The 27,013-nt window shown below is 42.2% G+C and overlaps 2 protein-coding genes across 2 annotated transcripts in view; one reads left to right on the top strand and one right to left on the bottom strand.

Moving 5' to 3' along the window:
- Positions 1 to 27,013, bottom strand: part of SCGB3A2 (secretoglobin family 3A member 2) — a 72,951-nt gene that overhangs the window by 33,725 nt on the left and 12,213 nt on the right. Inside the window, exons 2-3 of the mRNA XM_043573437.1 lie at positions 10,898 to 11,022; positions 8,641 to 8,746 (exon numbers count right to left, since the gene is read on the bottom strand). Of these exons, the coding sequence (XP_043429372.1) occupies positions 8,641 to 8,746; positions 10,898 to 11,022 (231 nt within the window). The remainder of the gene's footprint in view (positions 1 to 8,640; positions 8,747 to 10,897; positions 11,023 to 27,013) is intronic.
- SPINK1 (serine peptidase inhibitor Kazal type 1) lies at positions 280 to 7,086 on the top strand. Its single transcript, XM_043590491.1, has 4 exons — positions 280 to 409; positions 1,469 to 1,500; positions 2,988 to 3,094; positions 6,961 to 7,086. Exons 1-4 carry the CDS (start codon positions 355 to 357, stop codon positions 7,004 to 7,006), a joined length of 240 nt encoding a protein of 79 aa, XP_043446426.1. The 5' UTR covers positions 280 to 354; the 3' UTR covers positions 7,007 to 7,086.

Below are 27,013 nucleotides of genomic sequence, written 5' to 3'. Positions count from 1 at the left end.
GCTACAGAGTACATACAGATGAGAACACTAGGGCTGCCCAGAGTCACAGAGGAAGTTGGGGGAGAACCAACTAACCACCAGAACTTCTCTGACGGTGTCTTGGCCAAGCACATTCCGGCCCCTGCTCCTTCTTTCACCTTTCTTATGCAGGTGACATTCCTGAGACTTGGTGTCAGGTTATCCTACCGAGTCAATCAACACGAGTCAATCAATAACTCAAGAGATCTGGTGACAGGACAGGAGGTGGAGCCTGGGTGGCCACTCTGTCTATATGACCCTTCCAGTCCCAGGGCTCTGAAAAGAAGTGGTGAGTTCAATGCCATCTTCTACTGACTGGATACAGAACTTTCAGCCATGAAGGTAACAAGCATCCTCCTCCTCTGTGCCTTGGCCCTGTTGGGGCTATCTGGTAGGTGCCTGCATATTTTTCTGATTTGAGTAAAACCTGTTTGACTTGTTGCATTACTGAACCCATTACCTTCTAGATTTACAGTCTAGTCTTAGATCTTTTGGTCCTAGCGAAATAAGGTCAGGGGCCTATTCCAGGGGGCTTCTTCAAGCCCATAAGTGCCTTGCTGCTTCTTATGACATTTAGCTAGGGAGAGCTACCTCCTTACCTAGATCACTTCAGAAACTGTCAATATCAAAATCAAATCTCACCAACATTTCTTTCTTTGGATACTATCAGGTTAGCTCCTTTTCCCTTCATTGAGCTCAACCAAAATGACCATCCTCTACATGATGTCAGCAAGACCTGTTATTTTCCGGGGAATGCAGTATGGCAATTTTAAGCATCTATCTGTGAACTGGATAAATGTGAATTGGATTAATAGGCAGTGTAATGTAACAGAGGGAATGAGTTCCTTAGGGTCCGATGTTGAGTTGTCAAAAGAGTTCCATGTTTAACATTACTTACAAAAAGACTTACATGTCATTCCAAGTTAGTTTTGTTATCACAAGACCTGGTTACTGCTAGTGGTAACTGCTTTACAATTAGTCGTATAAACTCTTCACATATTCATCTATAAACTGAATTAAAGATACTTAGACTTCTTACATCACTAATTGTAAGATCAAAGGTCTAGTAACCAGTTGTGACAATGTAAGTGAGCATTCAGAAGATATTTGCTCCGTACCTGGTACATTTCAAGCAGTAAGTAAATCACTTCTATTTTCCAAGAAATGGGTCAACTTTTGTGAAATGCTGAACTAAGATACTTTCATCATAATCAAACTTTTGCTTCAATTCCTTGATGCTTCAACAGGCAGGGAGTGATTGGACACCAGTGAGATACCCTTGAGAGAAGACAGAAATAAGAAAAAGTTGAGGGGGCGGGGGAGGGGGGGGCAGAAGAGGCCAGCAGAGAAGTCACCAGTCTTCAATGGAAGCTGAGAATTCTGAATAAGAGCAGAGCTGGCTTCTCCCATTTAGGACCCAACCTCACAATGTCTGATTTATGTTTTATAGGCAACACTAGAGCTGACTTGCTGGAAAGACAGGTAAAGACAATTTTGTACTTTCTTATCTCTAGGGCTAGAACTGTTTGCCCCAATCAATGCACATTCAAGCGTTTCAATTTCAATTTCACCTGAAATCAGGACAGGTGTGTGATGCTAGCGAGGCTTAACAAGTATGGAGAGTAACAACAGTTTCCCCACAGGGGCTTATGCTGAAGAACAAATGCACTGACACACAGGCAGTTTCCATGTAGTCATACAGCCCTCGCTGTGAGGGGGCTTTTATATATTTTGAGGCTAGCTGGTAGGACAAGGATGTTGGGTGGCATTCTTTTTAACTTCACCCCAAATAGCCCTTCCTCCTTAGGGCCAGCTTGACCATGCTGGCATAAACTTTTCCCAGTCCCCTAGGTGGAACCCTAATTTATAACTAACAAAAGAAAAATAATAAACTTGGTTCTTCCTCTAGAAAAATATTCTATATCTAACTTTCCTATTTTTTCCTTGTGTTTATAAGGTAAATTGCAATAAATCTGAAGCCCAGTGGTGAAAGTGTCCCTCTTTTCATTACATTTATATCTAGTGAGGGGATAGATGACAAACTTAAAGGGCATGAGTGAATAAATTACACTAATGATAAGGGTTGTGAAGAAGTTCTGGTACCATGTGGAACCTAGACTGGTTAGATCAGAGAATGTGCCCCTGAGTGAAATTTATTTTGAGTCATAAAGGATAAGTGAGTGTTAGCAAAATACTACTGTCGGGTAGAAGTAGTAGAGTGAAGGGTTAAGAGCCAAAGCTCAGGACCTAGACCAACTAGGTTTGAATCCTGGATCCAGGAATTACCAGCTATGTGGCTTGGGTGATTTAATCTCTATGTGCTTCACTGTCTTCCCTGGAAGATGAGTATAATAAAAAGTTCAAAGGATAGTTTTGAGGTTGAAAGAGAATAGTACATGAAAGCAAGTATGGCCTAAGACAGCCATTTCATAATTCTGAGTTCTTGCTGATGTCGACGAATTGGCTATGCCAGGACTCCAAGGGGACAAAGCACTTGGTGTTGTCTGTCACATGACTGAAGGAAGGGCAGTGTGACTGGGCCGCAGTGGGCAAGGAAGACATGCCCATGGTGTGGCTGAGCTCAGAGGAACCAGCGCCCGCAGTCAATATAAACCTGAACATTATCACACTCACCTCATTTAAACCTCACATGACCGTCATGAGCTAGTTGGCGAAGTGAAAATACCCTTCTCACTGCACAGATGAGGTGACTGAGGTTCAGAGGAACCAAGAGATCTGCCAATATCTCACAACTTGTAAATAGCAGAGGCAGTCCATACAATCAGGCTTTCTGATTCCAAACCCTGAACTCTTTCTCTCAGACACTCATTATCACTACCCCCACCGGAGTCAGGCTTCTGTCTTTAAGCTGATCAACTCCAGGGAAGTGAAAGCTGTTTTACAGATTTTGTTATAAACTTGAAGACTACAAAATGATGGAAAACAATTCTGTTTAATTCCATTTTCAGGCTAAATGTGACAGTGAAATACCTGGATGTACCAAGATCTATGCTCCTGTCTGTGGGACTGATGGAAAAACTTATTCTAATGAATGCTTGTTATGTGTTGAAAATAAGTGAGTACGAACTTGAGTGTCTTTTAAAACGTATTTTTAACCTAGTTGTGTTCACATTTTCATATATTTTATCCCCCTAAGTTCCAATCAATATATCAAAAACATTAATCTTACCACAAGAGAAATAAAACAAGTAGTTTTCCAAAAATAATTCTCAATCTCTTCTTCTCCTTATTCTATATCTGGTATGATTCTATCCAGAGACATGCATACATTTATGTGTGTATTACAATAAAAGACAATATTTATTGTGTCAAGCATTGTGCAAGGCACTTAATATTCATGAGTCTATGAGGTACATAACACTAAGCCCATTATACACATGAAGAGATTGAGACTGAGCTTAAATTACCTGCTCAAAATCAACAAGCAGGAAGTGACAGATCTGGTTCCAAATCCTTGCTTTTTCCACTACATGTTTTTTGAGAGAGAGAGAAAAAGAGAGGGAGGGCACACGCACACATGGGCACACAAGTTGGGGAGGGGCATACAAAGAATCTTAAGCAGGCTCCACACCCAACATGGAGCCGGACACAGGGCTTGATCCCATGACTCTGGGATCATGACCTGAGCCAAAATCAAGACTCAGATGCTTAACTGACTGAGCCGCCCACGTGCCTCTCAACTATGCTTTAAAGTCAGGTACCAGCCTAAGTAAATTTGTGAGATACAGAAGAAAATCCAACATGTTTAAACATGATTAAAAACAACTAATTATGCCTGCTAGGATTTGGAAAAGTTTGGACACTTTCTCTAGACCCTAAAGAAGGAGACTGAGGCATTCCAATAAGGAGAAAAGCTGAACAAAAGGGAGAAAGGAATTAATCACATAAGATAAACGTGTTAAGGAAAGGACAGTGGAATGGAGGAGGAAAGTATCTGAATGGTTCTCTCAACCAGTTTTTAAAAAATCATGTATATAACAAAAAAACATGCTTTTCCAGCAAGACAGTGGATGGTCTAGATTTTCAAAAAGCTAATACACCCAAAATACCTTTAAATTAAAAAAAAAATCAGGGGCACCTGGCTAGCTCAGTTGATAGCACATGTGACTCTTGATCTTGGGGTTGTGAGTTTGGGCCCCTTAATGGGTATAGAGATTACCTAAAATTAAAATCTTTAAAAAAATCATTCTTACTGATGGTAATGATTGTGTTAACTAAAGCCCTCAAAAATGCATATATGAATCACACAGATTAGGTGGCCAAAAATATATTTTCATAGCACTTTTATTTATGGAGATGAGAGCCGGCCTCAATGAAGCTTATTTTCTGAAGTGATCACAGGTCGGGAATCAAACTCAGGCACTCAGAGAAGCAGATCTGCCACAAACTTTCTATTTCACATAGCTACTGAACACCTAATGTGTCCAGCAATGTGCTAGTTTCCTCTGCTTTCCTTGTGCTTTTGAGTAAGAGAAATTAACTCATCAGGACAAACAAGGTGGCTTCTTGTAACCTGTGAAAAGCAGCATCAAATGAGGTGTGAGGAAAGTGCTACAGGTGTGAAGGAGAGAATCAGATGTCTTCTCATTGAAAGGGTCAAGAAAGGATTCATGAAAAGGATGTCATTTAAATAGGGCTCTGAATTTTGGTAGCAGTGCAAAAGCATTCTAGGTTAAATAATGGCGTAGAACAATCAAAACAAATAAAAGAGATTGCGCAAGTAGTCCAGAAAACTCTAAGTTATTCTTAGAACTGATTTAGTATTAAAGGGTTTGATGTAAGCTCAAATGACTTCCTATTATTTCCATTATTCCACAGTCTAAGTTCCCAATAACATGATCTCTCTTCTTGGTCTGCTTTAAATCACTTCAGAAAATTCTCAGTGTTAGCAAACATTGTGGAAATAGGGCCCCAGGGAGAGAGATCTATCATTCTGAAGTTTTAGAACCAAAATATTAGGTGTTCTGCTTTGTGGTGAATTTATTTCCACACTAAAGATTTGTAAAAGGAACTCAAAAACACTTGTTAATTTTCTCATGATCTAGGCTGTTGACATAAAGGTCAAACATCCTATTTCCATCCAAGGGGAGGAGAAAGCAATATAACAGCCTTGAGATTTAGGAACTTTCCAAGTGCCAAGACCAAAAGGCCCAATATTTATAGTGAAATATTGGGAAAATATGAGCTTAGAGCTGAGACACATCATTCGTTCAGCTTTTAAAACCTACCCATCCTGCTTACTTGCTCTATTTTTTCAAAAATATTCATACATGGGAAGAATATTTAAATGCCAGAAAAATGTAACTTCTCTTCCAGTATCTCTCAGATAAGTAAATAGGCCTAGAGAGAAAATGTGGTTTCTTCTAAAGTAAAATATTTTCAAATGTACCATGTTGCGTTTCTCTCTCCTGCCCATTGAAAGCCCCAAATGAATATGGTGTAGAGTTAACTAGAGCCAAGCTCTAACCCATGTTGGTGGGTTGTGCTTGCATCTCCTAGCTCATTAATGTGCTTGTCAGATATAGTCAGTCAGGACTTTTTTCTGTCTCTTCTATGTCTCCTTAGGGAGCCTGTACTGTCAAATTCTGTTCTATAGATCAGTGTTCTCTGGTAGAACTTTCTTCAAGATGGAAATGTTCTATATCTGTGTTGTCTAGTATGGAAGCCACTAGCCACCAGGGCTTAAAATGTGGTTAGTACATCTAAGAAACTGTATTTTTAATATTACATCATTTTTTAACTGATTTGAATTTAAACAGCTGAATAGGGATGGTGTCTTCTCTACTGGACAGCACAGGTAGAGAAATAAGTCAATGTGTTTAAAAGTTTGCGCTGTGTATGTTAAAACAACTCAGACATAAGTGTTATGCATGAATAATAATTATGGAACAAAAAGACATTAAAAGCTCTTAAAAAAGTGGCACCTGAGTGACTCAGTCAGTTTAGCATCTGACTCTTGGTTTTGGCTCAGGTCATGAATTTGCAGTTCGTGGGTTTGGGGCTCCTGTTGGGCTCTGTGCTGGCAGTGTGGGGCCTGCTTGAGATTCTCCCTTTCTCTCTGTCCCTTCCCTGCTCATGCTCTCTCTCACAAAATAAATAAATAAACTTTAAAAAAAAGGTCTTAAAAGGAAGAATCATCAAGGTCCAGATAAATACATGCAAAAAGATATATGGAAGTCAGATGTCCCCAAGTAATGGAGAAATAGAAGAACTTTTATAAACCAGTATATTCAAAGAAAGGATGGCTAAGAAGAGAGAGACAGAGAGAGAGACAGAGAGAGAGAGAGAGAGAGAGCGAGCTCTGCAAACAATCTCATGAAGAACAATTACAGGATTTAAGAACATTTAGCTGACAGAAGAGAAAATTGGTTTGGGAAAGGTAGTGAGTTGGGAGTGAGTTGGTAGTTGAGTGAGGTTTTTATCTGGAGGGGAGGATGCTTAGAGCTGGCAGTTACCAGGATACAGATATGATTTCCTTTTGTGAGATCCCACAGATACTAATCCCCAGAGTTCTAAGACAAAAGATCAGCCAATTAGAGCATCCTGGAGTAGGCCAGGCAGCAGCTAAGATGGAAATCTTGTGGCTAGGACAATGATATTAGGAGTAAAAGAACCAATGATGACTTAGAGGTTGATTTCACTGGTTTCCTGTAATGCCACAGTAGATCTGCACACTCTGTGAGGACAGACATTTTTCCTTTCTGTTGTATCCTTAGTGTATGTAAGCAACAGCGTTGATCGATATTTGATGAACTTATGAATAAGTAAATGAATAAATGATTGAAAGACAAAGAAATGGGAATAAATCTGAAACCTTTCTATTTTAAATAAAGCTGATCTTTTTTCATTGTTTTTCTCCCATGGGCAGTTTTTTTGTCAGCAAAGTTTGATTTTTTTTTTTTTTTCCAATCTCTTCTATAGGAAGCGCCAGAACCCTGTCCTCATTAAAAAATCTGGGCCTTGCTGAGAACCAAGGTGCTAAAATCCCATGTGGTCACCACAACGCCTAGCTGGCCTTACTGTTGAATAAAATGCATCTAAATACTTCCTGTTGTTCCCGAATGCTTTTTCCTCAAAGGCACATTTGATTACACTGGAGTCAGGGGGCCGAAACAAACTCAGAAAGGAACAAATTTTACGAAACACAGCAATCCTGAAATTTTGGACAAAGTCTCCCTCATGATGCTTTTTCCTTTCCCATTTCCTACCTCACATTCTGAAAACTGGCTCAGGAAATGTGACTGCAGGCAGGACACAAATGATCATATAACCCCATAGAGAATTAACTGGCATGAGAAGAAACAGTTGGTAAACTCTCAGTCCAGAAACATGTTATCCACTACCTTTTGCCAACTGAAATAATTCCCTGAGGTTACCTTAGGATTTAATAGAGCATCTATTATTGTGCCAGGACTCTGTGTAGTTGACTCATATTTACATGTGAGCCACAATAACCCTGTAAGGTTATCCTTATCCTGTGGGTCAACTTAGAAAAGTGAAGTAACCTGACTAATAGGCAAATAAGCAAATAAGGTGGCAGAGTTAGGCTTTTAAGCCAGGGCAGATTCCAAATGTAACACTTCGTGTTATCCACCTCAGGTGGATTATTCTTTGCCTATTTCTTCCATATGAATTTTGGGTAACATCCTCATATTAAAAGACCTATATGCTTACGGACAGCAAATAAGGTAGAGCTAGGGAAGTACCTCAAAAGAAAAAAGTATCTATAATCAATGAAAAAGACACAGAAAAGCAGCTTGAAATCCTGAGCTCTCATGAAGAACCAGCAGAGAGTGGAGAAGTGGACAGAGGTCTAAAAAAAGCCTGAGATGCACCAGGTACATCAAAATCTGTCCCAACACAAAATCTGTCCCCAAACTCAAGGTTTAGGTTTAGAATATGCGTGTCTTGAAGTTTAAATCTCACCACTAGAGGATGCTGTGGTTTGCTGAGTGACTCAGCCAGCTGAGCTTAACAGCTCACCAAATACCGCACTAACAGAGGTTATGGATGTAAGATGGCTTCCTGCATCTTGTCTATGATGCTAGAGGACACTTGAAGGGCACCCTTAATATTTAAGAACTTTGCCACAGTAAACGGAATTTAAATCATTGAATGGTAGAAATCGTCATGTCTAATTGGACCATTTTACAGGTTTGGAGAGAAGAGGTTTGGAGGTTACACTAAGAAGGAATACATAAACCCAGATTGTTCGCCTTTAATGGTTCTGTTCTGCTCTCTCGCTCTCTCTCTCACCCGTTACAAGGCAAACAGCAACAACCTACATTTCTGCCCAGCCATATTTTGGAGGACCCCAATCTCACGATTGTCAACCTAAGTTGGCAGGACACAAAATGAGACAAACAAGAAGGCAGTACCTGTCTTGGGAAAGGACCAACAACTAATGGTACCCGAGAGCAAATTCATGAGTCACAATTCAAAGACCTAATTGTTACAAATGTTTTTGTTTTTGTTGTGTTTGTTTGTTTTTTTCTTGCCAATCTGAATTTGGAAAGGAAGAGGCAAGGACATTTTACCTTCCTCTATCGACCAGGCACCACAGATAGAGATAGGAGAGCCGACTTTGGTACAAACGCTTACCCTTTAGGTGGCCTCGGCCAGTTTTCCCAGAATGCCCCTGCCGGCCGCCGAGAGAGCACGATGCCCCAGCGTTCTCGTCCTGGTCACCAGATACGTCAGAGGAGGATCAATATCCCCTTTCCCTCACGGCGAGGGCTCGGCTGGGACGCCTTTGTCTGGAGGGCACCGCGCAGGTGCACGAGCCGCTCCCGGACAGAAGAGCTCCCGCGAGGCCACGGTAACGCGAGAGGGTCTTTGCGGAGCTTCAGCTGCTCCTGCAGCCTTCCAGCGGAAGGGCTCGCCGCCCGCCGCCCGCCGCCCGCCGCCCCGCCCCGCCCCGGCCCCGCAACCGGGCGGTTTTTACAGCGGACGCCGAACAACCCGAACTCAGTCCCCCTTCCCAGTCGGACACGGTCCGGTTTCTAAGCCGGAACCAGTCCGGCCCCGAACTTCTTCCGGTTTTGAAGTCGGACAAAGTCTGCCGTGGGACCCGGCCTGGTTTCGAAGTCAGACCCAGTCCGACTCCGGCCGGCTTGTGGGTCCAGTCAGGAAGAAGAAATGTTCCAGGAACGCTTGAGAGCTTCTCACGTAAAAGCTGCTGGGATCTCACAGGGGCGTCCCGACCACCTCCTGAGGCAGCGAGAAGCAGCGAGCTCAAGGATCCTGTTGCTGGAGCTCAGGGGGCTCAGCAGGTACCTGGGTCTGGTTGCTGGAGCTCAAGGGGCTCAGCAGGTACCTTCCTGGGTCTGGTTGCTCGAGCTCAGGGGTCTCAGCAGGTACCTGGGTCTGGTTGCTCGAACTCAAGGGACTCAGCAGATACCTACCTAGGTCTGGTTGCTTGGGCTCAGGGGTCTCAGCAGGTACCTGGGTCTGGTTGCAGGAGCTCAAGGGGCTCAGCAGGTACCCTGGTCTGATTGCTTGAGCTCAAGGGCCTAGCAAGTTCCTACCTGGGTCTGGTTGTTCAAGCTAGGGGCTCAGCAGGTACCTGGGTCTGGTTACTGGAGCTCAAGGGGCTCAGCAGGTACCTTCCTGGGTCTGGTTACTCGAGCTCAGGGGCTCAGCAGGTACCTGGGTCTGGTTGCTCCAGCTCAGGGGGCTCAGCAGGTACCTGGGTCTGGTTGTTCCAGCTCAAGGGGCTCATCAGGTACCTGGGTCTAGTTGCTCGAGCTCAGGGGGCTCAGCAAGTACCTACCTGGGTCTGGTTGCTAGAGCTCAAGGGACTCAGCAAGTACCTACCTGGGTCTGGTTGCTAGAGCTCAAGGGGCTCAGCAGGTACCTGGGTCTAGTTGCTCAAGCTCAGGGGGCTCAGCAGGTACCTGGGTCTGGTTGCTCGAGCTCAGGGGGCTCAGCAGGTACCTGGGTCTGGTTGCTCCAGCTCAAAGGGAGTAGCAGGTACCTGGGCTGGTTGCTGGAGCTCAAGGGGCTCAGCAGGTGCCCTGGTCTGGTTGCTTGAGCTCAAGGGGCCTAGCAAGTTCCTACCTGGGTCTGGTTGCTCAAGCTAGGGGCTCAGCAGGTACCTGGGTCTGGTTACTGCAGCTCAGGGGGCTCAGCAGATTCTTACCTGGGTCTGGTTGCTCGAGCTCAAGGGACTCAGCAGATACCTACCTGGGTCTGGTTGCTCGAGCTCAAGGGACTCAGCAGATACCTACCTAGGTCTGGTTGCTTGGGCTCAGGGGGCTCAGCAGGTACCCTGGTCTGATTGCTTGAGCTCAAGGGCCTAGCAAGTTCCTACCTGGGTCTGGTTGCTCAAGCTAGGGGCTCAGCAGGTACCTGGGTCTGGTTGCTGGAGCTCAAGGGGCTCAGCAGGTACCTTCCTGGGTCTGGTTACTCGAGCTTAGGGGGCTCAGCAGGTACCTGGGTCTGGTTGTTCCAGCTCAAGGGGCTCAGCAGGTACCTGGGTCTAGTTGCTCGAGCTCAGGGGGCTCAGCAGGTACCTGGATCTGGTTGCTGGAGTTCAAGGGGCTCAGCAGGTACCTTCCTGGGTCTGGTTACTCGAGCTCAGGGGGCTCAGCAGGTACCTGGGTCTGGTTGCTCGAGCTCAGGGGGCTCAGCAGGTACCTACCACGGTCTGTTTGCTGGAGCTCAGGGGACTCATCAGGTACCTACCTGCGTCTGTTTGCTCGAGCTCAGGAGGCTCAGCAGGTACCTACCTGGGTCTGTTTGCTCGAGCTCAAGGGGTTCAGCAGGTACCTGGATCTGGTTGCTCGAGCTCAAGGGGCTCAGCAGGTACCTACCTGGGTCTGTTTGCTCAAGTTCAGGGGGCTCAGCAGGTACCTACCTGGGTCTTTTTGCTCGAGCTCAAGGGGCTCAGCAGGTACCTGGGTCTGGTTGCTGGAGCTCGAGGGGAGCAGCAGGTACCTACCTGGGTCTGATTGCTCCTGGTTCCTTCTTCCATCACCAGGACTGTGAAAACATAAACATGAGGCATATTACAATTTCAAGACTTTATGTGGACAAAAATGGATTCGGATCCAGCAACATCCAATCTAGCAGATCAAAAGGAGCTCCAAGGAGCTGTACAGAATGAAAGACATTTACAGCCAGAGGGGAGCAGGAACGAAGAGGTTACACTACTAGACAAAAAGGCAGGTTGGTTATTGGAAGGTTACCTTCCTTTAGGGGATGAGGGTGTCTATTGGACAGATTACCTAACTAGTGTTTATCAGGCAATTCCAAATTGACTGGTTTAAGATTCCATTTCTGGGAGAGTGGAAACTGTAATTAAATTACTCTTTGGTTTGGTGTTGTGGGTCTGTCTTGCTTTTAACAGACCCATCAGCATGTGGAGGGGCACCTGGGTGGCTCAGTCCTTTAAGCGTCCAGCTGTAGCTCAGGTCATGATCTCATGGTTTTTGAGTTCGAGTCCCCCATTGGACTCTGAGCTGTCAGCAGATTCTGTGTCTCCCTCTCTCTCTGCCCCTCCCCCGCACACACTCTGTCTCTGTCTCTCAAAAATAAATAAATGTTAAAAAAAAAATTAAAAAAGCATTCTTCTCGAAACTAGAACAAGCAATCCTAAAATTCATATGGAACCACAAAAGGCCCCGAATAGCCAAAGGAATTTTGAAGAAGACCAAAGCAGGAGGCATCACAATCCCAGACTTTAGCCTCTACTACAAAGCTGTCATCATCAAGACAGCATGGTATTGGCACCAAAACAGACACATAGACCAATGGAATAGAATAGAAACCCCAGAACTAGACCCACAAACGTATGGCCAACTCATCTTTGACAAAGCAGGAAAGAACATCCAATGGAAAAAAGACAGCCTCTTTAACAAATGGTGCTGGGAGAACTGGACAGCAACATGCAGAAGGTTGAAACTAGACCACTTTCTCACACCATTCACAAAAATAAACTCAAAATGGATAAAGGACCTAAATGTGAGACAGGAAACCATCAAAACCTTAGAGGAAAAAGCAGGAAAAGACCTCTCTGACCTCAGCCGTAGCAATCTCTTACTCGACACATCCCCAAAGGCAAGGGAATTAAAAGCAAAAGTGAATTACTGGGACCTTATGAAGATAAAAAACTTCTGCACAGCAAAGGAAACAACCAACAAAACTAAAAGGCAACCAACGGAATGGGAAAAGATATTCGCAAATGACATATCGGACAAAGGGCTAGTATCCAAAATCTATAAAGAGCTCACCAAACTCCACACCCGAAAAACAAATAACCCAGTGAAGAAATGGGCAGAAAACATAAAGAAGACATCCGGATGGCCAACAGGCACATGAAAAGATGTTCAGCGTCGCTCCTTATCAGGGAAATACAAATCAAAACCACTCTCAGGTATCACCTCACGCCAGTCAGAGTGGCCAAAATGAACAAATCAGGAGACTATAGATGCTGGAGAGGATGTGGAGAAACGGGAACCCTCTTGCACTGTTGGTGGGAATGCAAATTGGTGCAGCCGCTCTGGAAAGCAGTGTGGAGGTTCCTCAGAAAATTAAAAATAGACCTACCCTATGACCCAGCAATAGCACTGCTAGGAATTTATCCAAGGGATACAGGAGCACTGATGCATAGGGCCACTTGTACCCCAATGTTCATAGCAGCACTCTCAACAATAGCCAAATTATGGAAAGAGCCTAAATGTCCATCAACTGATGAATGGATAAAGAAATTGTGGTTTATATACACAATGGAGGGGCGCCTGGGTGGCGCAGTCGGTTAAGCGTCCGACTTCAGCCAGGTCACGATCTCGCGGTCCGTGAGTTCGAGCCCCGCGTCGGGCTCTGGGCTGATGGCTCGGAGCCTGGAGCCTGTTTCCGATTCTGTGTCTCCCTCTCTCTCTGCCCCTCCCCCGTTCATGCTCTGTCTCTCTCTGTCCCAAAAATAAATAAACGTTGAAAAAAAAAAATTTAAAAAAAAAAATATACACAATGGAATATTACGTGGCAATGAGAAAAAAAATGAAATATGGCCTTTTGTAGCAACGTGGATGGAACTGGAGAGTGTGATGCTAAGTGAAATAAGCCATACAGAGAAAGACAGATACCATATGCTTTCACTCTTATGTGGATCCTGAGAAACTTAACAGGAACCCATGGGGGAGGGGAAGGAAAAAAAAAAAAAGAGGTTAGAATGGGAGAGAGCCAAAGCATAAGAGACTGTTAAAAACTGAGAACAAACTGAGGGTTGATGGGGGGTGGGAGGGAGGAGAGGGTGGGTGATGGGTATTGAGGAGGGCACCTTTTGGGATGAGCACTGGGTGTTGTATGGAAACCAATTTGTCAATAAATTTCAGAAAAAAAAAAAGGAAAAAAAATTTAAAAAAATAAAACATGTGGGTTACTGCATTCATGTCTGGTGGTTACATTTTAAAAGACATATTTACAAACGGAAATGTGTTGAGAAGAGAAAGGCTACCAGGATTAAAAAGAACTTGAAAATGTGTCCTATGATAAATGGTTGAAAGAAATAGGAAAATTTGGTCTAAAGAAAGGAAAACTTGTGGGAATCTGAAAGGTCTTTTCAAACCATTTGAGAGAGTGTTGCCACCATGAAAGCAGAAACTTCCTTTTTCATGGCTGTATTATAAGCTGGAGGAGAGTAACATCTAGGAGCTACTCAATTAATATTCTTTTTGTTACATACATGAGTGGGGGAAAGAGGGATGAACATATTCTGGTTGGCCCAAAGGGAGAATTTAGGCTAATTGGGTAGGGATTAAAGGAGGCTGATGTGGGCTCAGTGGGAAAGTATACGCTAGGATGGTTTAAGAACAGGGGCTCTGGTTTCGAGTGCTCTGCTGGAATCCGGGTTTCCCACCATTTAACCACATGACCTGGGAGAAGCCAGCGAATTTCCTCATCTCTAATATGGGATGAATAGTAACAGGTTCCTAACAGGACCATGTATGCCATACAGTAAGTGCTCAAGAATTACTAACTTTTTATTGTTGTTGTTATTATTATTCATCTTGTAATCCTTTGAGCTCACTAAAAGGTCTCCTGATATATTAACATTCCCTGATAGAAGGAATTTTATTTCTTCCAGTAACAGTTCAATGCATTATTGAATTGTCAGAGGTTTTATGGAAGAGATTACTCAGCTGTGTACAAGATCGCACTAAAATCTCTCTGCTTTTAAATGTAAAAAAAATTAGAGATATAAACCACACTCCCCCAAATAGGAACATGGGTGACCGACAATTTTATGGGTGGAGCAGGGTTTCATGGTCCTGGCAAGGAATAGGGTAATAAACCCGGTTCCTACTGTTAGGTCTTAATCCCTGAGTAAACCTAAGAACTGTAACCCTCTTTAAATGCCAGAATACAACAACTCGAGATAAACTCCAAGGAAGGATGGTCACAGGTCCAATAGAGTTCTGTACAGTTTCCTTTACTGGTTTCAGAATATTTGAAATATGGAGCTATCAGAAGGGAATATTATATAAAAATATTTTTGTCTCACTGGAGAAGTAAACTTGTTTGAAATGAAACATTTTTTTAAAAACTGTGCTGAACCTTCTGAGAAAGAGGGACATGACTAATATTGTAACTTCAGTTCCATTTCTCTGACCCAATTTATACCCTATAAACCCTAGCTTAATCCAACTAAGTGAAAATACAATTTATTTGCATAGTTCAGGAAGCTCTTTTGAAAGCCTTAGCACTGCCACCAATTTCCTTTTTTTTTTCATTGTTTAAGCCATAGCTAACTTTTAGTTCAAAATATGGACTATATAGACAATAAAATTATGTTGAAGAAGGAATGACATAAATCTTTTGCCTTTATACAAATCAGTATTCACTGAAAGGCACAAATAACAAACAAAAAAGGCTGGTTGGAGATCAAGGCACCAGAACCTAGTTGTGTAGTGTGCTGTCTTTGCTCTTGCCATTTTTAGGTGCCAGTCAGTAACCCATCCTCATCGCAGGTGTGGTCATGAATAAAAAGTGTAAAGTAAAATTAATACTACTCTTTTGGCTTTTTATCACTCCCTGCTGAAGAAAGCAAAAGAAATAAGAGAAAGTTGGCGATTAGGAGTCACCAGGGCAAGACTTGTGTAAGAAAAGTAAACACAAAGAGAAAACAAAGTAAGAAAATACACATGTGTGGAAGTTACAAGGGGGAAAAAAGTAGAAAGAGCCATGCATACTTAAAAAAAAATTTGAGATAGGGGCACCTGGGTGGCTCAGTTGGTTAAGCGTCTGACTTCGGCTCAGGTCATGATCTCGCAGTTCGCGAGTTGGAGCCCCACATCAGGCTCTGTGCTGACAGCTCAGAGCCTGGAGCCTGCTTTGGATTCTTTGTCTCCCTGTCTCTGCTCCTCCCCTGCTCATGCTCGCTCGCTCTCTCTCTCTCTCTCTCTCTCTCTCTGTCTCTCGCTCTCTCTCGGAAATAAAGAAACTTAAAAAAAATTCGAGATAAGCACCTGAATCTAAAAAGAGTGAGAAGCACAAAGAGAAAAATTAGTTAAGTTTTAATAGGGAATGTGGTTCTGAAGGGCCAGAACCTTATTATATTTTCAACTGTTCATGCTGAATTTCAGCTTTTTAGAGCTCCTTCATTTACTGAAATGAATTATATGTGTTTTTCTTTAAAACTTATAACACTATTTTGAAGTAAAAACTTTTTCGAATTCTGGAGATCTTTAAAATCTTCAAAAAACAGCTTAATAGAAGTTAACTCTCAGACCTTAAAGATGTGGCATCAGGTGAAAGTTAATAAAGAATAATAAAGATAATAGGAACTAACATGTATTGAGTAATTCTATGTGTCAGACCCTACATTACATGATTCCCATGAGTTCATTTTCCCATTGAATCCTTACCACAAACTCTGAGATCCTCATTTTAGGAATGAGAAAACGGAGATTCTCACTCACTCAGGGTTAGAATTAGTCAAACTGCACAGCTCCTTTGCTTCTTTGTCATGTTTAACCATCCATCCATCACTATTGCCACTGCGTCTGCCTTCTGTAACAATTTGCACCTATGGCTTTTCCTTCTTTAAAAATTATTACTTTAGGGGCACGTTGGTGGCTCAGTCAGTAAAGTGTCTGACGTTGGCTCAGGTCATGATCTCACAGCTCGTGGTTTCGAGCCCCACTTCGGACTGTGTGGTGACAGCTCGGAGCCTCGAGCCTGCTTCAGATTCTGTGTCTCCTTCTCTCTCTGCCCCTCCCCAGCTCATGCTCTCTCTCCCTCTGTATCTCTCAAAAATAAATAAACATTGAAAAAAATATTTTTAGATTAGTACTCCAGGGGTCATCTGGGTGGCTCAGATCATGATCATGCACTTTACAAGTTCAAGCCCTCCTTGGGCTCTAGTTCAGAGCCTGGAACTTGCTTCAGATTCTGTCTCCCTCTCTCTCTGCCCCTCCTCCACTGACCTTCTGTATCTCTCTCTCTCTTTCTTTCTCAAAAATAAACATTTAGAAAAAAAGGATCTGGGGGTACTCAACATTTTTTGAGAAGTTGGGGTTTCTTCTTTCATATTTTGTGACAATTCCTGTGTGAAAATTATTGTGTGAGGAAGAAACTTTTCCTCAACCAATTAGACTCAGACACTGGGAGCCTACAAATTAAAGTGACAAGTAACCAATTAATAGGAGAAAAACCATTTATTCATGTGCATATATGGAAGTTAACAAAAGAAGTAGGCAGCTCTCCAAACAGTTAGAGACTTACATGCCTAACTCAATAGAGGAAAGAGCAGAAAAGACTTCTATGGAAAGAACAGATAGGTTTCTTTAGGAAAGACAAATGGGTTTTTTGGAGAAAACACTGAGAAGTTTGCAATGTTTCTCTATGCAGGTGTGAGTGGTCTTTCCATCTTCTTCAGGGCCATGGTTATATTTATAGTAGTATATTCTTCCTCTTCCTGGTAGACCTGCCCCACAGAGGGAATTTATGTCAGCCTTATTTCCCAGAAGTTGCTGCTTTTAGTCAAAATTGAATTACATGTTTAAAAATTTTCATCAAATGTTTTGATTAAATGTGATGAAATTTTGAACAGTAGAAACCTAAAAAACAACAACAACAAAAACATCCTTATAGGAAAAATAATGCCTTCATTAATTAGGTTGTTAACTTTTTATTTTCCACTTGATTGAACATTGTGTATTTATATTTTTGTGACCTTCAAAACCCAATTTAGGTTTTGTTTTAAATTACATACATAATATCTAACATTTATTCTGCAGTTGCAACAGTTTTACTGTGCTACAATAATTAATAGACTATTTTTTTTTGCTTCCATTAAATTACACTCTCACCAGGTCTGAAATATCTGCATCAGAATCTTTCCTTCCCACAACCCAAAAGAGTCTAAAAAAAAAAAAAAAACAAAAAAAAAACAGCATCCTCCCACACTACCATATTCATTGCAGTATTATTTACAACAGCCAAGATATGGAGATAACAGAAGTGTCCACTGATGGATGAATGGATAAATAAAATGTGTGCACACACAAGAATATTATGTAGCCATAAAAAATCAAATCTTGCCATTTGTGACAACATGGATGGACCTTGAGGGCATTATGCAAAGTGAAACAAGTCAGACAGAGAAAGACAAATACTATATGATCTCACTTTTAATTGGAATCTAAAAAACAAAACACAAGCTTATAGATACGCAGAGCAAAATGATGGTTGTCGGGTGAGGGGAAGAAGGTGAGCTGAGTTTTCCAGGAACAATCTGTTCATGAAGCTATTTCATGGGTATTTCCAGGAGTGAAGATCCACTAGAAACTTTTTCTGAATACTTCCATGTGGAGTAAATGATATTAATCACTGTCATACTATGATTAGGCAAAAAATGGGACTTCGGTACTGTGCTTCCAACACTTCTTACCTTCGTCGGCCTCAGGCAAATAATGTATGTACTTTTGTCTCTGCTCTCAGTGGAGGAAAGACAGAAGACGAAAAAGGCAAGGGGTAGTTAGTACCCAAAGAGATTGGAGTATTTTGTAGAAAGACCTTTCTTAACTTCCATAACACCTGGTAGTTGTTGATTAGAAAATGGAGCCCATTTATTTGCCTCATGTTATGACATGTGACCTGTAAAACCGATAAAACTATCAATATTTTAATATGTTGTCAAAATGTTCTAATTTGGCAGGGTCTTTTTTGTCATTGTTATTGATAAAGTATATGATGCAGACAGTAAAGCTCGGGCACTGTTTTTACATTGTCTTCCTTCATCCTTCCTCTTCCAGAACTTAGAAAACAGACCTTCCTACTCATAGCTCCCTTCTTATTGTGCTCTAACTTGCTAAGTAGGTGAAGTTCATTTTTGGTGTGGTCATCACATAAACGACCTACTCTTCTTGACCTCTCAGAGATGAGACCATTCCTTCCTTCGAGACCATTTTCTTCCTTCTAGAGACTCAACCATCCCCTTAGTCATCATCCTATAACCTGGGATTCACACTGCCTTCTCCTGTAGCAGTATGTTTCCTCTTACAAGAACACTCTTTCTTCCTAATCTCTCCCTCCCCTTCTATCTATCACAAGGTCTTTTACATTTACTCCTTTAAAAATCAATCTAGGTAAATCTTTTTAGTCCATTTTCCAGGTGAGGGTACTGAACTTCAAAAATTTCAGTGACTGCCTACTGCCTAAGAAGAGCAGGATAAGAATGCCTGTTTGACTCCCATTATACCATGCTGCTTCCTCGCTGCCTTAAATATTGTCCCTTAATGTGAATTATGATAGAAGAGATCGCTTAATCTCTACATGTACCATTCATTTTTGGTAGACAAAAAAGGAAACAGCTCCCACACATAAGTAGCAAAATTGTTCATATATATTTACCTGAGGTGTTGAATGTTTAAAAAATAATTTAAAAGCACTATGTTTTTAATTTTAAAAACAAAATTTTTGTCTCTGAGTATTTTCTCAGTTAAGAGAGAACAAGCATTCCAATTTTTGACATTAAGAAGTATGTCCTTATATGCAAAGAAGGTGGGAACCAGTGGCCTTCCAGATAGAATAAAAGCTTTTACTTCCTCATATATCTTCTGGGATTCAACCTTTTCCTAGGTCCTAATTTAAACTCCACTTACCCTGCCCTTTCTCCCTCACACGTTAGATTTACTTCTAGTTACTTGGAAAATGCTTTTGTTCTGCTCATTCACTCCACCTCTTCCCTTTCCATCACTGGTTTCTTCTTAAATGGATGAAGTGGGTCAGTACCCTTCTGTTGAGCTCTGGAGGCCCTGTGTACACACCCCTTTCTACAGCATGCCTCATGCTTTCCTTATCCATATGTGTGATCTGTGTCTCATTATTTTAAAATTCCTTAAGAATAGAGGACATGTCTTGCCCCTACCTTTGTCTTCAGGAGACTCAATAGATGCTTATTAACCTGAACTTCCCTAATTAACTCTTACTATTATAGTCTCCCCAAAACTACAAATCCAGAAATTAAAATGAAATCTTACTTTTTCAGACTGAAAACAAATTCCAGTTAAATGCAACAGTTGTATAGATTGTTATTCCAGGTATCTTGTGGTGATAAAACATGTACAAAAAATTAATTATTTGAAAATCATTTTTATATATTTTCTAGGTTTCTTCTTAAAATGATGTGAACTTTTTAAAATGTTTTTTAATGTTTATTTATTTTTGAGACAGAGACAGAGCATGAGCAGGGAGGGCCAGAGAGAGAGGGAGACACAGAATCCAAAGCAGGCTCCAGGCTCTGAGCTGTCAGCACGGAGCCCGTCGTGGGGCTCAAACTCGTCAACCACGAGATCATGACCTGAGCTGAAGTTGGACGCTTAACCGACTGTGTCACCCAGGAGCCCCATTTATTTTTTTAAAAAAATTTTAAATGTTAATTTATTTGAGAGAGAGAGGGAGGGGCAGAGAGAGAATCCCAAGCAGGCCCCCTGCTGTTAGCAGAGAGCCTGACATGGGGCTCAATCTCACAAACTGTGAGATCATAACCTGAGTCAAAATCAGAGCCAGGTGCTTAACATACTGAGCCACCCAGGTGCTCCTATGTGAAGTTATTTTAGTTGACAGTTACTCAGGGTGGTCAAGTTAAAGATGCCTATGGCTGTAGGGATGAAAATTACACATTGGCTCAACATCATGGGTTTCACCTGGTGTGATCTGGCTAACTCCACTGTTGAGAATCTACTCTAGAAGTTGATGCTTAGTCCCTGTATTAGCATTATTCCAGAGGGAACCAGACAGTTTCTTGGTGGCAGGTTGGTTTCACTGGACCCCTTCCCTAATAGAAGGGGAAATGATCTGTCCTCATTAGAAGAGATAATTATTCTGAGACTGGATTTCTCACTCCTGTGTGCAGTTTCCCTGTGTTGTTTTCCTCTGTAGGTAGCATTGTGAATGCTTTATTTGGCATCTTAATATTCCATATAACATTGCTGCTGAAATTGTTTCATATTGTAGCTGTAACACATTACCACATACTAAAGCCTTAAAACTACATAAATTTATTCTCTTACCATTCTGGAGGTGTCATCAGGGCTGGTTCCTTCTGGAGGCTTTGAGAAGAGAATCTGTTACTTTGCTTTTTTCAACATCTATTGGCCTGTTTGTATTATTTGCCTTATGACTTCTTTTTCCATCTTTGAACTGTACCACTCCAATCTCTTCTTCTATCATTATATCACTTCTCATCTCCTACACCAGTGTATCCCTCTTATAAGGACACTTGTGATCCCATCACTGGGACCACCCAGAAAATCCACGATAAGCACCCTATCAAGATCCATAACTTAATCACAGAAGTAAAATTTCTTTTGCCATATAACATAACACATTAATAAATTCCATGTGGTAGGTACACATTTTGGGGTACCATTATTCAGCCTACTATAGCTACCAGTGAATTTATGCCACAGGAAATAAAGTGTGTCACTGGGGCCTCCTGAAATTCATTGATCTTCTGATATACTTCATCAACGAGAAACAGTCAGTCCTACAGAACATGGGATGACCTTCTGAAGACTTAGTTATAGTATTTCCTAGCAAAAAACACCTCCAAAGATATGATGCTCTCCTAAAGGATGTGATATACTTTGAACCAGCAGTCAGACTATCTTGTTTCAATCGTAACCAGAATAGACACTTTAGGAAATCAACGGACAAAAGTATAGCCAATGACCAACTTAAATAATTTTGTTTTTTCTTTCCCTATTAATTTAAGCTGTGATTTTTTTTAAAGGTTTTAATTCCCAAGGGACAATGTTTCCACCCCATGACATAATGATTTCATTGAACTAGAAGATTAGCTCGTCCCTGGCCATTTGGGGATCCTCATGTCACTGAGACAACAAGCAAAGTAGGGTCACTGATCTCTGTTATTAAGGAAAAACAAGGTGCCTCTCTATAATGGAGACAGGGCAGGTTATGTCTGGACCCCAAGGGATTCTCCAGGGTGTTTCTCAGTTCTTCTAAGTTCACTAACACAGTTCATGGAAAACTACAGCGACCCAACAGAAGGATGACTAAGAACTTCAAGAAGTGAGGTTTGAATTTCCCCACCAGGTAAAGGATCTCAACCAGATGAGGTGCTGCTTGCCATCAAAGGGAACCTGCAATGAGAAGAGTGAATTACACTTAGAACCATAGATTGGAGACCTTCTAACAACCATTTATAGAAATGCTGACTTGGGGCAGTTAGGTAGGATTTCTTCCTTAGATGTAATGTAGTATTTGTATGTATGAATCCATTCTTTTTTCCTCTCCCTTTCCCACCCTATTTTATGTAAGAAGTGAGATGATGGGTAATTTTACAATTCAGTATTTTGATTATAGGACATCCAGGGTGAGAACATTCCTGTCTGTATGCATAGTAGCTTATTGTGTCAGGTAAGAGCACCTTATTGTTGCGGTTGTTGTTGAGTGAAGTTTAAATAAGGGTGGAAGAGAAATGAATGAAAACTGAGTAACAAGAGGTAGACCATGGTGATTCTTTGTCTACTAATTGGCAGCTTTATCCATATTCTTCAAGGCTCTTTTCTGTACTGGCAAAAATGGCAGCCCCCAAACCATATTTCCCAGGTTCCCTTGATACATGAGCCTAAGACATACAAAAAGGAGGTAAGAGGAAAGCCATTTTATTTTCTGTTATTGATGATACATCGAGAAATGGCAGCAGCATCAGTAGGTGTGTCATCTTCTGAGTTCCCGCTCAGCTCTGAGGGGTGGATGCCAGCAGAAGCAGCAGCCAGGCCCTCAGCAGCAGCAGTAGGATTATAAGCTCCTGTATTCCTGCTCAGCTGCGGGGGGCAGTTTCAGCACCAGTAGTAGCACCCCTTCACGCCTCTGGCAGGAGCAAGCTGGGGTCTAGTCCGAGTTCAAAAGCAACTTCTAGTTTGTAGGTAATTCTCTTCTCTCTTTTGTTCCTTCAGCCTTTTCTAAGAGCCTTGTAACCAATTCCCTACATTCAGTATTTAGAATAGTCTCTGGACATGACATTAACTGATACAGATACGGACCTCCGATTTATAAAAAAAAAGTTTCCAAAGTTATCTGCTCTTTCTAGTCACTATTTCCTACCCTAAACTGGGGCTAGGTTATTGTTTGGGAAATTAGCCCAATTATCTCAGTCAGGGGAACAGTGTGGCATGGCTGAAGAGGATGGCTAGTCAGGATATTGGTCCAGGCTGAGGGTGAAGGATCAGGATCCTATCCAGAGATGAAGCTGTTGTGTTGATGGATCCTAGAACAGAACTACCACTCACTTCCCTTCTTTCCCCTGCTGAATCAGAATCTTTTTTTTTTTAAGATCATGTATTTTTGAAGGGTGAGAGAAGGGGCAAAGAAGGGACAGAGAGGATCCAAATGAAGCAGGCTCCATGCTGCCAGCACAGAGCCCAATGCAGGGCTCGAACTCATAAACTGGGAGATCATGAGCTGAGCTAAATTGAGACACTTAACCAACTGACCAACCCAGGTGCCCATGAATCAGAGTCTTTTGAAGGCAAAGGGATAAAACAAAGACTATGGTTAGTGTGTGAGCCAGTACAAAGAGAAGATGCTAGTCTGGGGAAGGAAGAAGTAGAGAGGAGATGCTGCCTTCCCCTCATCCAAAGAGCCTCTACCCCTACTTGTTCCCCTGACAGCTACTGCTAATGGGTAGGCTCGTTTAAGTCCAAAGGCATTAGTGCCCAGACACAGCCTCCCCAGGCTCCTCCATGAGACTGCTGCTGATGACAGGCAAAATCAAGCAAAATGTGCTAAGCCTGGAGGATTCCTGGATGAGCTACTTCTTCTGTTCAATAGGTAAAATTCTGAACATTGTCTGACAGGAGAAAGGGCCACTGTCCATGGAACAAGAAAGCACAGCCATCAAAGGAGACAAGTCGAGGGACAGAGGATGCCCATTGACCCCTAGCCTTCTGTGTAGAAGGCAGTGAGAACAAGGCTTCTTAGACGTCAGAGGAGAGAAACATGGAAGGCATGGGGAAACATACCTAAGGATCAGGGCAGATTGCAAGGAAAATATTATCACTGTTCTCAAAGACATCCCTGTGCTACATTTTTCACTTATTTCATGCCCCTACAACCAAACTTCTTCAAATCCTGCCCCAGTGTAACTGATGCCCTTACCTCTCTCATTTCTACCTTCCTCTGATCTTGCCTTCAACTATTTTTACCATGTTTAGCTAGAGTTCTCTTGCAAGACAGTGAAGCATATCATCTCCACCCATCATCTCTGAGAACTAAAAGGGGTATTTTGCCCACCTAACTAGGAAGGAGGCTTATTAATTATGATTTTGGAAAGCTAGACAGTTTTCCTCTCAGACATTCAAATAGTCAATGGCCAGAGGTTACTTACATGATATGAAGTACTTGTAATCAAACAAAAATAAAAAGTATTTTCACTCAAACTGGTATCAATGATGTAAGTTTTAAAAGAGAGAAGACATTAAATTTGGCCTATTTTAAGGAATTTGTGTGAAATATCCTGAGTGTCACTGGGGTAGGCAGAGACCAAGGCTGGGACAGAGAGCAAAGGCCCCTAACAGTCAGGCAGCACTTGCTTTCTCTAGACTGTATTGTCTGACGTGAAGTTTCTCTTAGGACCCAGAAAACCCGTATGTGAAGACTTGGTGCTCCTTATGATGCCCAGCATGGCCCTGATGCCAGCCAGTAAGGTTATGTGTAATTTTCCATGCATCCTTTCGGAAAGAAGTAGATTTCAGGGGTCACTTGTTTCTCATTCCCTGAAAAGGAAAACAAAGCATTGGGCAACATATAGAAACATCTGTGTCTGTCTTCCTTGACTTTTGATTTCTACTCTTTGACACTCACCAAATCACCACTTGTCTAATTCCCGTCGGAAACGAAGGAGAGGTGTGTATACTTCAGTTTCTCCCCATGACGCCTCTACATTCCTGAAACCAGTTAAACTGACTTCAAGATAATTGCTTGAAATTAGCTTCAAGTGGGCAAGATTTGCTAGGATCAGCTGTTCTCCCTGAACTGGGAAAGAACACTTTAAAGTGTGAGAGAAGGAAAACCATAGATGTAAGGGGCACTGAGAACAAGACTGGCCAGAAAGCTTAAGGAAAGGGACAAAGCAAAACCAAGTCAAACATTAGGGTAGGATTTCCCAGGGCTCAGATCGTACCCATATGATATCCATATCAAGGCCATTTTTAGTGTTTCCCTCCCTCCATCCCAACTAAACTCTCCAATTTTCTTTGCCAATTTCAGGTTAACTTAGGTACTCACCTGACCCAGTTTCTAAATCTTATCTTACTGTTTAACCTGCTGTTTTCTCAACATTTATGGCTGGATATATCGATTGCCCCAGGCAGGCCAGGTTAAAGACATGTCCATCTGTCTCCAGAACAGCTTAATTTAAATAGGCACATCCTCCTTGCTGCAAACAAGAGGCTGTTTTTAATTGATATTTCAGGAGGGGCACCTGGGTGGCTCAGTCGGTTAAGCGGCTGACTTCGGCTCATGTCATGATCTCGCCGTCCGTGAGTTCGAGCCCTGCGTCGGGCTCTGTGCTGACAGCTCAGAGCCTGGAGCCTGTTTCAGATTCTGTGTCTCCCTCTCTCTGACCCTCCCCCATTCATGCTCTGTCTCTCTCTGTCTCAAAAATAAATAAACGTTAAAAAAAATTAAAAAATTAATTGATATTTCAGGAAAACTGGGATATAGTCACTTCCCCTAAGAAAGAGCACTGCATTTCTTAAAGCCACTGGGAAAGGATGATTGATGAGCCAAGGTTTGCATTTCACTATACATAACCAAAGGTCTCTCGATTCAGTGTGCTGTCTCTCAATATGTAGTTGATGGAAAATATTTTTCCAGCTTTATCTTTTGAAAAGTATATTTGAAATAAGAGAGAGCTATTTAAGTGGCCTCCTGTGTTTTAATATTAGAAGTATTAATACTAGACCACAAATGAGTCAATTTTCAATATAAAAACTGGTATCTTAGGGGCCCTTGGATGGCTTACTCGGTTGAGTGTCTTGACTCTTGATTTTGGCTCAGGTCGTGATCTCGGGGTCATGGGATCAAGCCCCGCATCAGGCTCTGTACTGAGCATGGAAACCTGCTTAAGATTTTCTCTTGGGCTGCCTGGGTAGCTCAGTTAGTTAAGCATCTGCCTTCAACTCATGTCATGATCTTGCCATTTGTGGGTTCAAGCCCTGTGTCAGGTTCTGTGCTGACAGCTCAGAGCCTGGAACCTGCTTCAGATTCTGTCTCTCCCTCTCTCTTTGCCCATCTCCTGCTTACACACTCTATGTCTCTCAAAACTAATAAACATTAAAAATATTTTTTTTAGGGGCACCTGGGTGGCGCAGTCGGTTAAGCGTCCGACTTCAGCCAGGTCACGATCTTGCGGTCCGTGAGTTCGAGCCCCGCGTCGGGCTCTGGGCTGGTGGCTCAGAGCCTGGAGCCTGTTTCCGATTCTGTGTCTCCCTCTCTCTCTGCCCCTCCCCCGTTCATGCTCTGTCTCTCTCTGTCCCAAAAATAAATAAACGTTGAAAAAAAAAATTTTTTTTAAAAATAAAAAAAAAAAATTTTTTTTTAAAAAGATTCTGTCTCCCACTCTGCCCTTCACCACTCACTAGCTCTCTCTCTAAAAAACAAACAAACAAACAAAAACCTGGTATTTTAAGAAGTCATTGGGTAAATACAAAATTACCAACTTTCAGCCCTTACACCAAGGATGATCTGTATATGGAGACATAGGAGAATTTTTGAGATCAGAAATACTGATTCTCAAAAGAGTATTCTAGAAATGAACAGGAGATTCTGACTAAAAGACTTCTTTCTACAGCTTGGTGTAGTGTGTTCTGTATGATTTTCTGGATCCTCCAGTAAATCTGCCTTCATGTTCCACTTGTTTTTGCCACATTTGCTTACCTTGACTATCTGATTAGTCTTGTTCTCACTGTCCTTTTCATGGGGGAGGGGGAGGAGCTACTTTCCCAAATGCCTGATTTCAGGGAACTCTCTCCCATTCCAGAGAACATACTCCTGATGCTCTTTCCTGTACCATACTTGAGATACTTCCTTTTAGCAAGGATGGGCAGAGCATCACATCAGTGCCCAAACAGTGAGATTTGTCTGAGGGGAGGATGGAAGAAGCAGAGTCTAGCTTTTTTAAATTCCTCCAAAAGCAGGCTGTTTAGGACCTTTAAATTGTACTTCCTTGAGAAGTAATTACATCATAAAATTGGTCAACAATGAAAATTGTTACCAGACCAGGTACAGGGGTAAGAAAATTCCCCAGCCATTCAGCTCAACTGAGCCCTCCTATCATGTGAGAGCCATGGCTGCAGGATCTCCGGAGTCCAATGGAAGATACAGAGCTTATGTTTCATTTCCTACCTCTTGTAGCTCCTGCTTTACTCATTTGCTCTAAACTAAGTGTGCATTTTCTTCCAGTCTCTTACTGGCTGGCTTTATCATTTTGCAAAAGTCGACA

Source organism: Prionailurus bengalensis, chromosome A1 (genome assembly GCF_016509475.1).
Source record: "Prionailurus bengalensis isolate Pbe53 chromosome A1, Fcat_Pben_1.1_paternal_pri, whole genome shotgun sequence".
Lineage (NCBI taxonomy): Eukaryota > Metazoa > Chordata > Mammalia > Carnivora > Felidae > Prionailurus > Prionailurus bengalensis.
The sequence above is the reverse complement of the archived record's forward strand: the minus strand, read 5'-3'. Positions and strand labels throughout refer to the sequence as shown.

Excerpts from the sequence above, each read along its gene's own strand:
- SPINK1 (XM_043590491.1), top strand. The coding sequence starts at position 355 with ATGAAGGTAACAAGCATCCTCCTCCTCTGTGCCTTGGCCCTGTTGGGG. Across the intron at positions 410-1,468 it reads GGCCCTGTTGGGGCTATCTG|GCAACACTAGAGCTGACTTG; the intron begins GTAGGTGCCTGC and ends TATGTTTTATAG. Across the intron at positions 3,095-6,960 it reads TTGTTATGTGTTGAAAATAA|GAAGCGCCAGAACCCTGTCC; the intron begins GTGAGTACGAAC and ends TCTCTTCTATAG.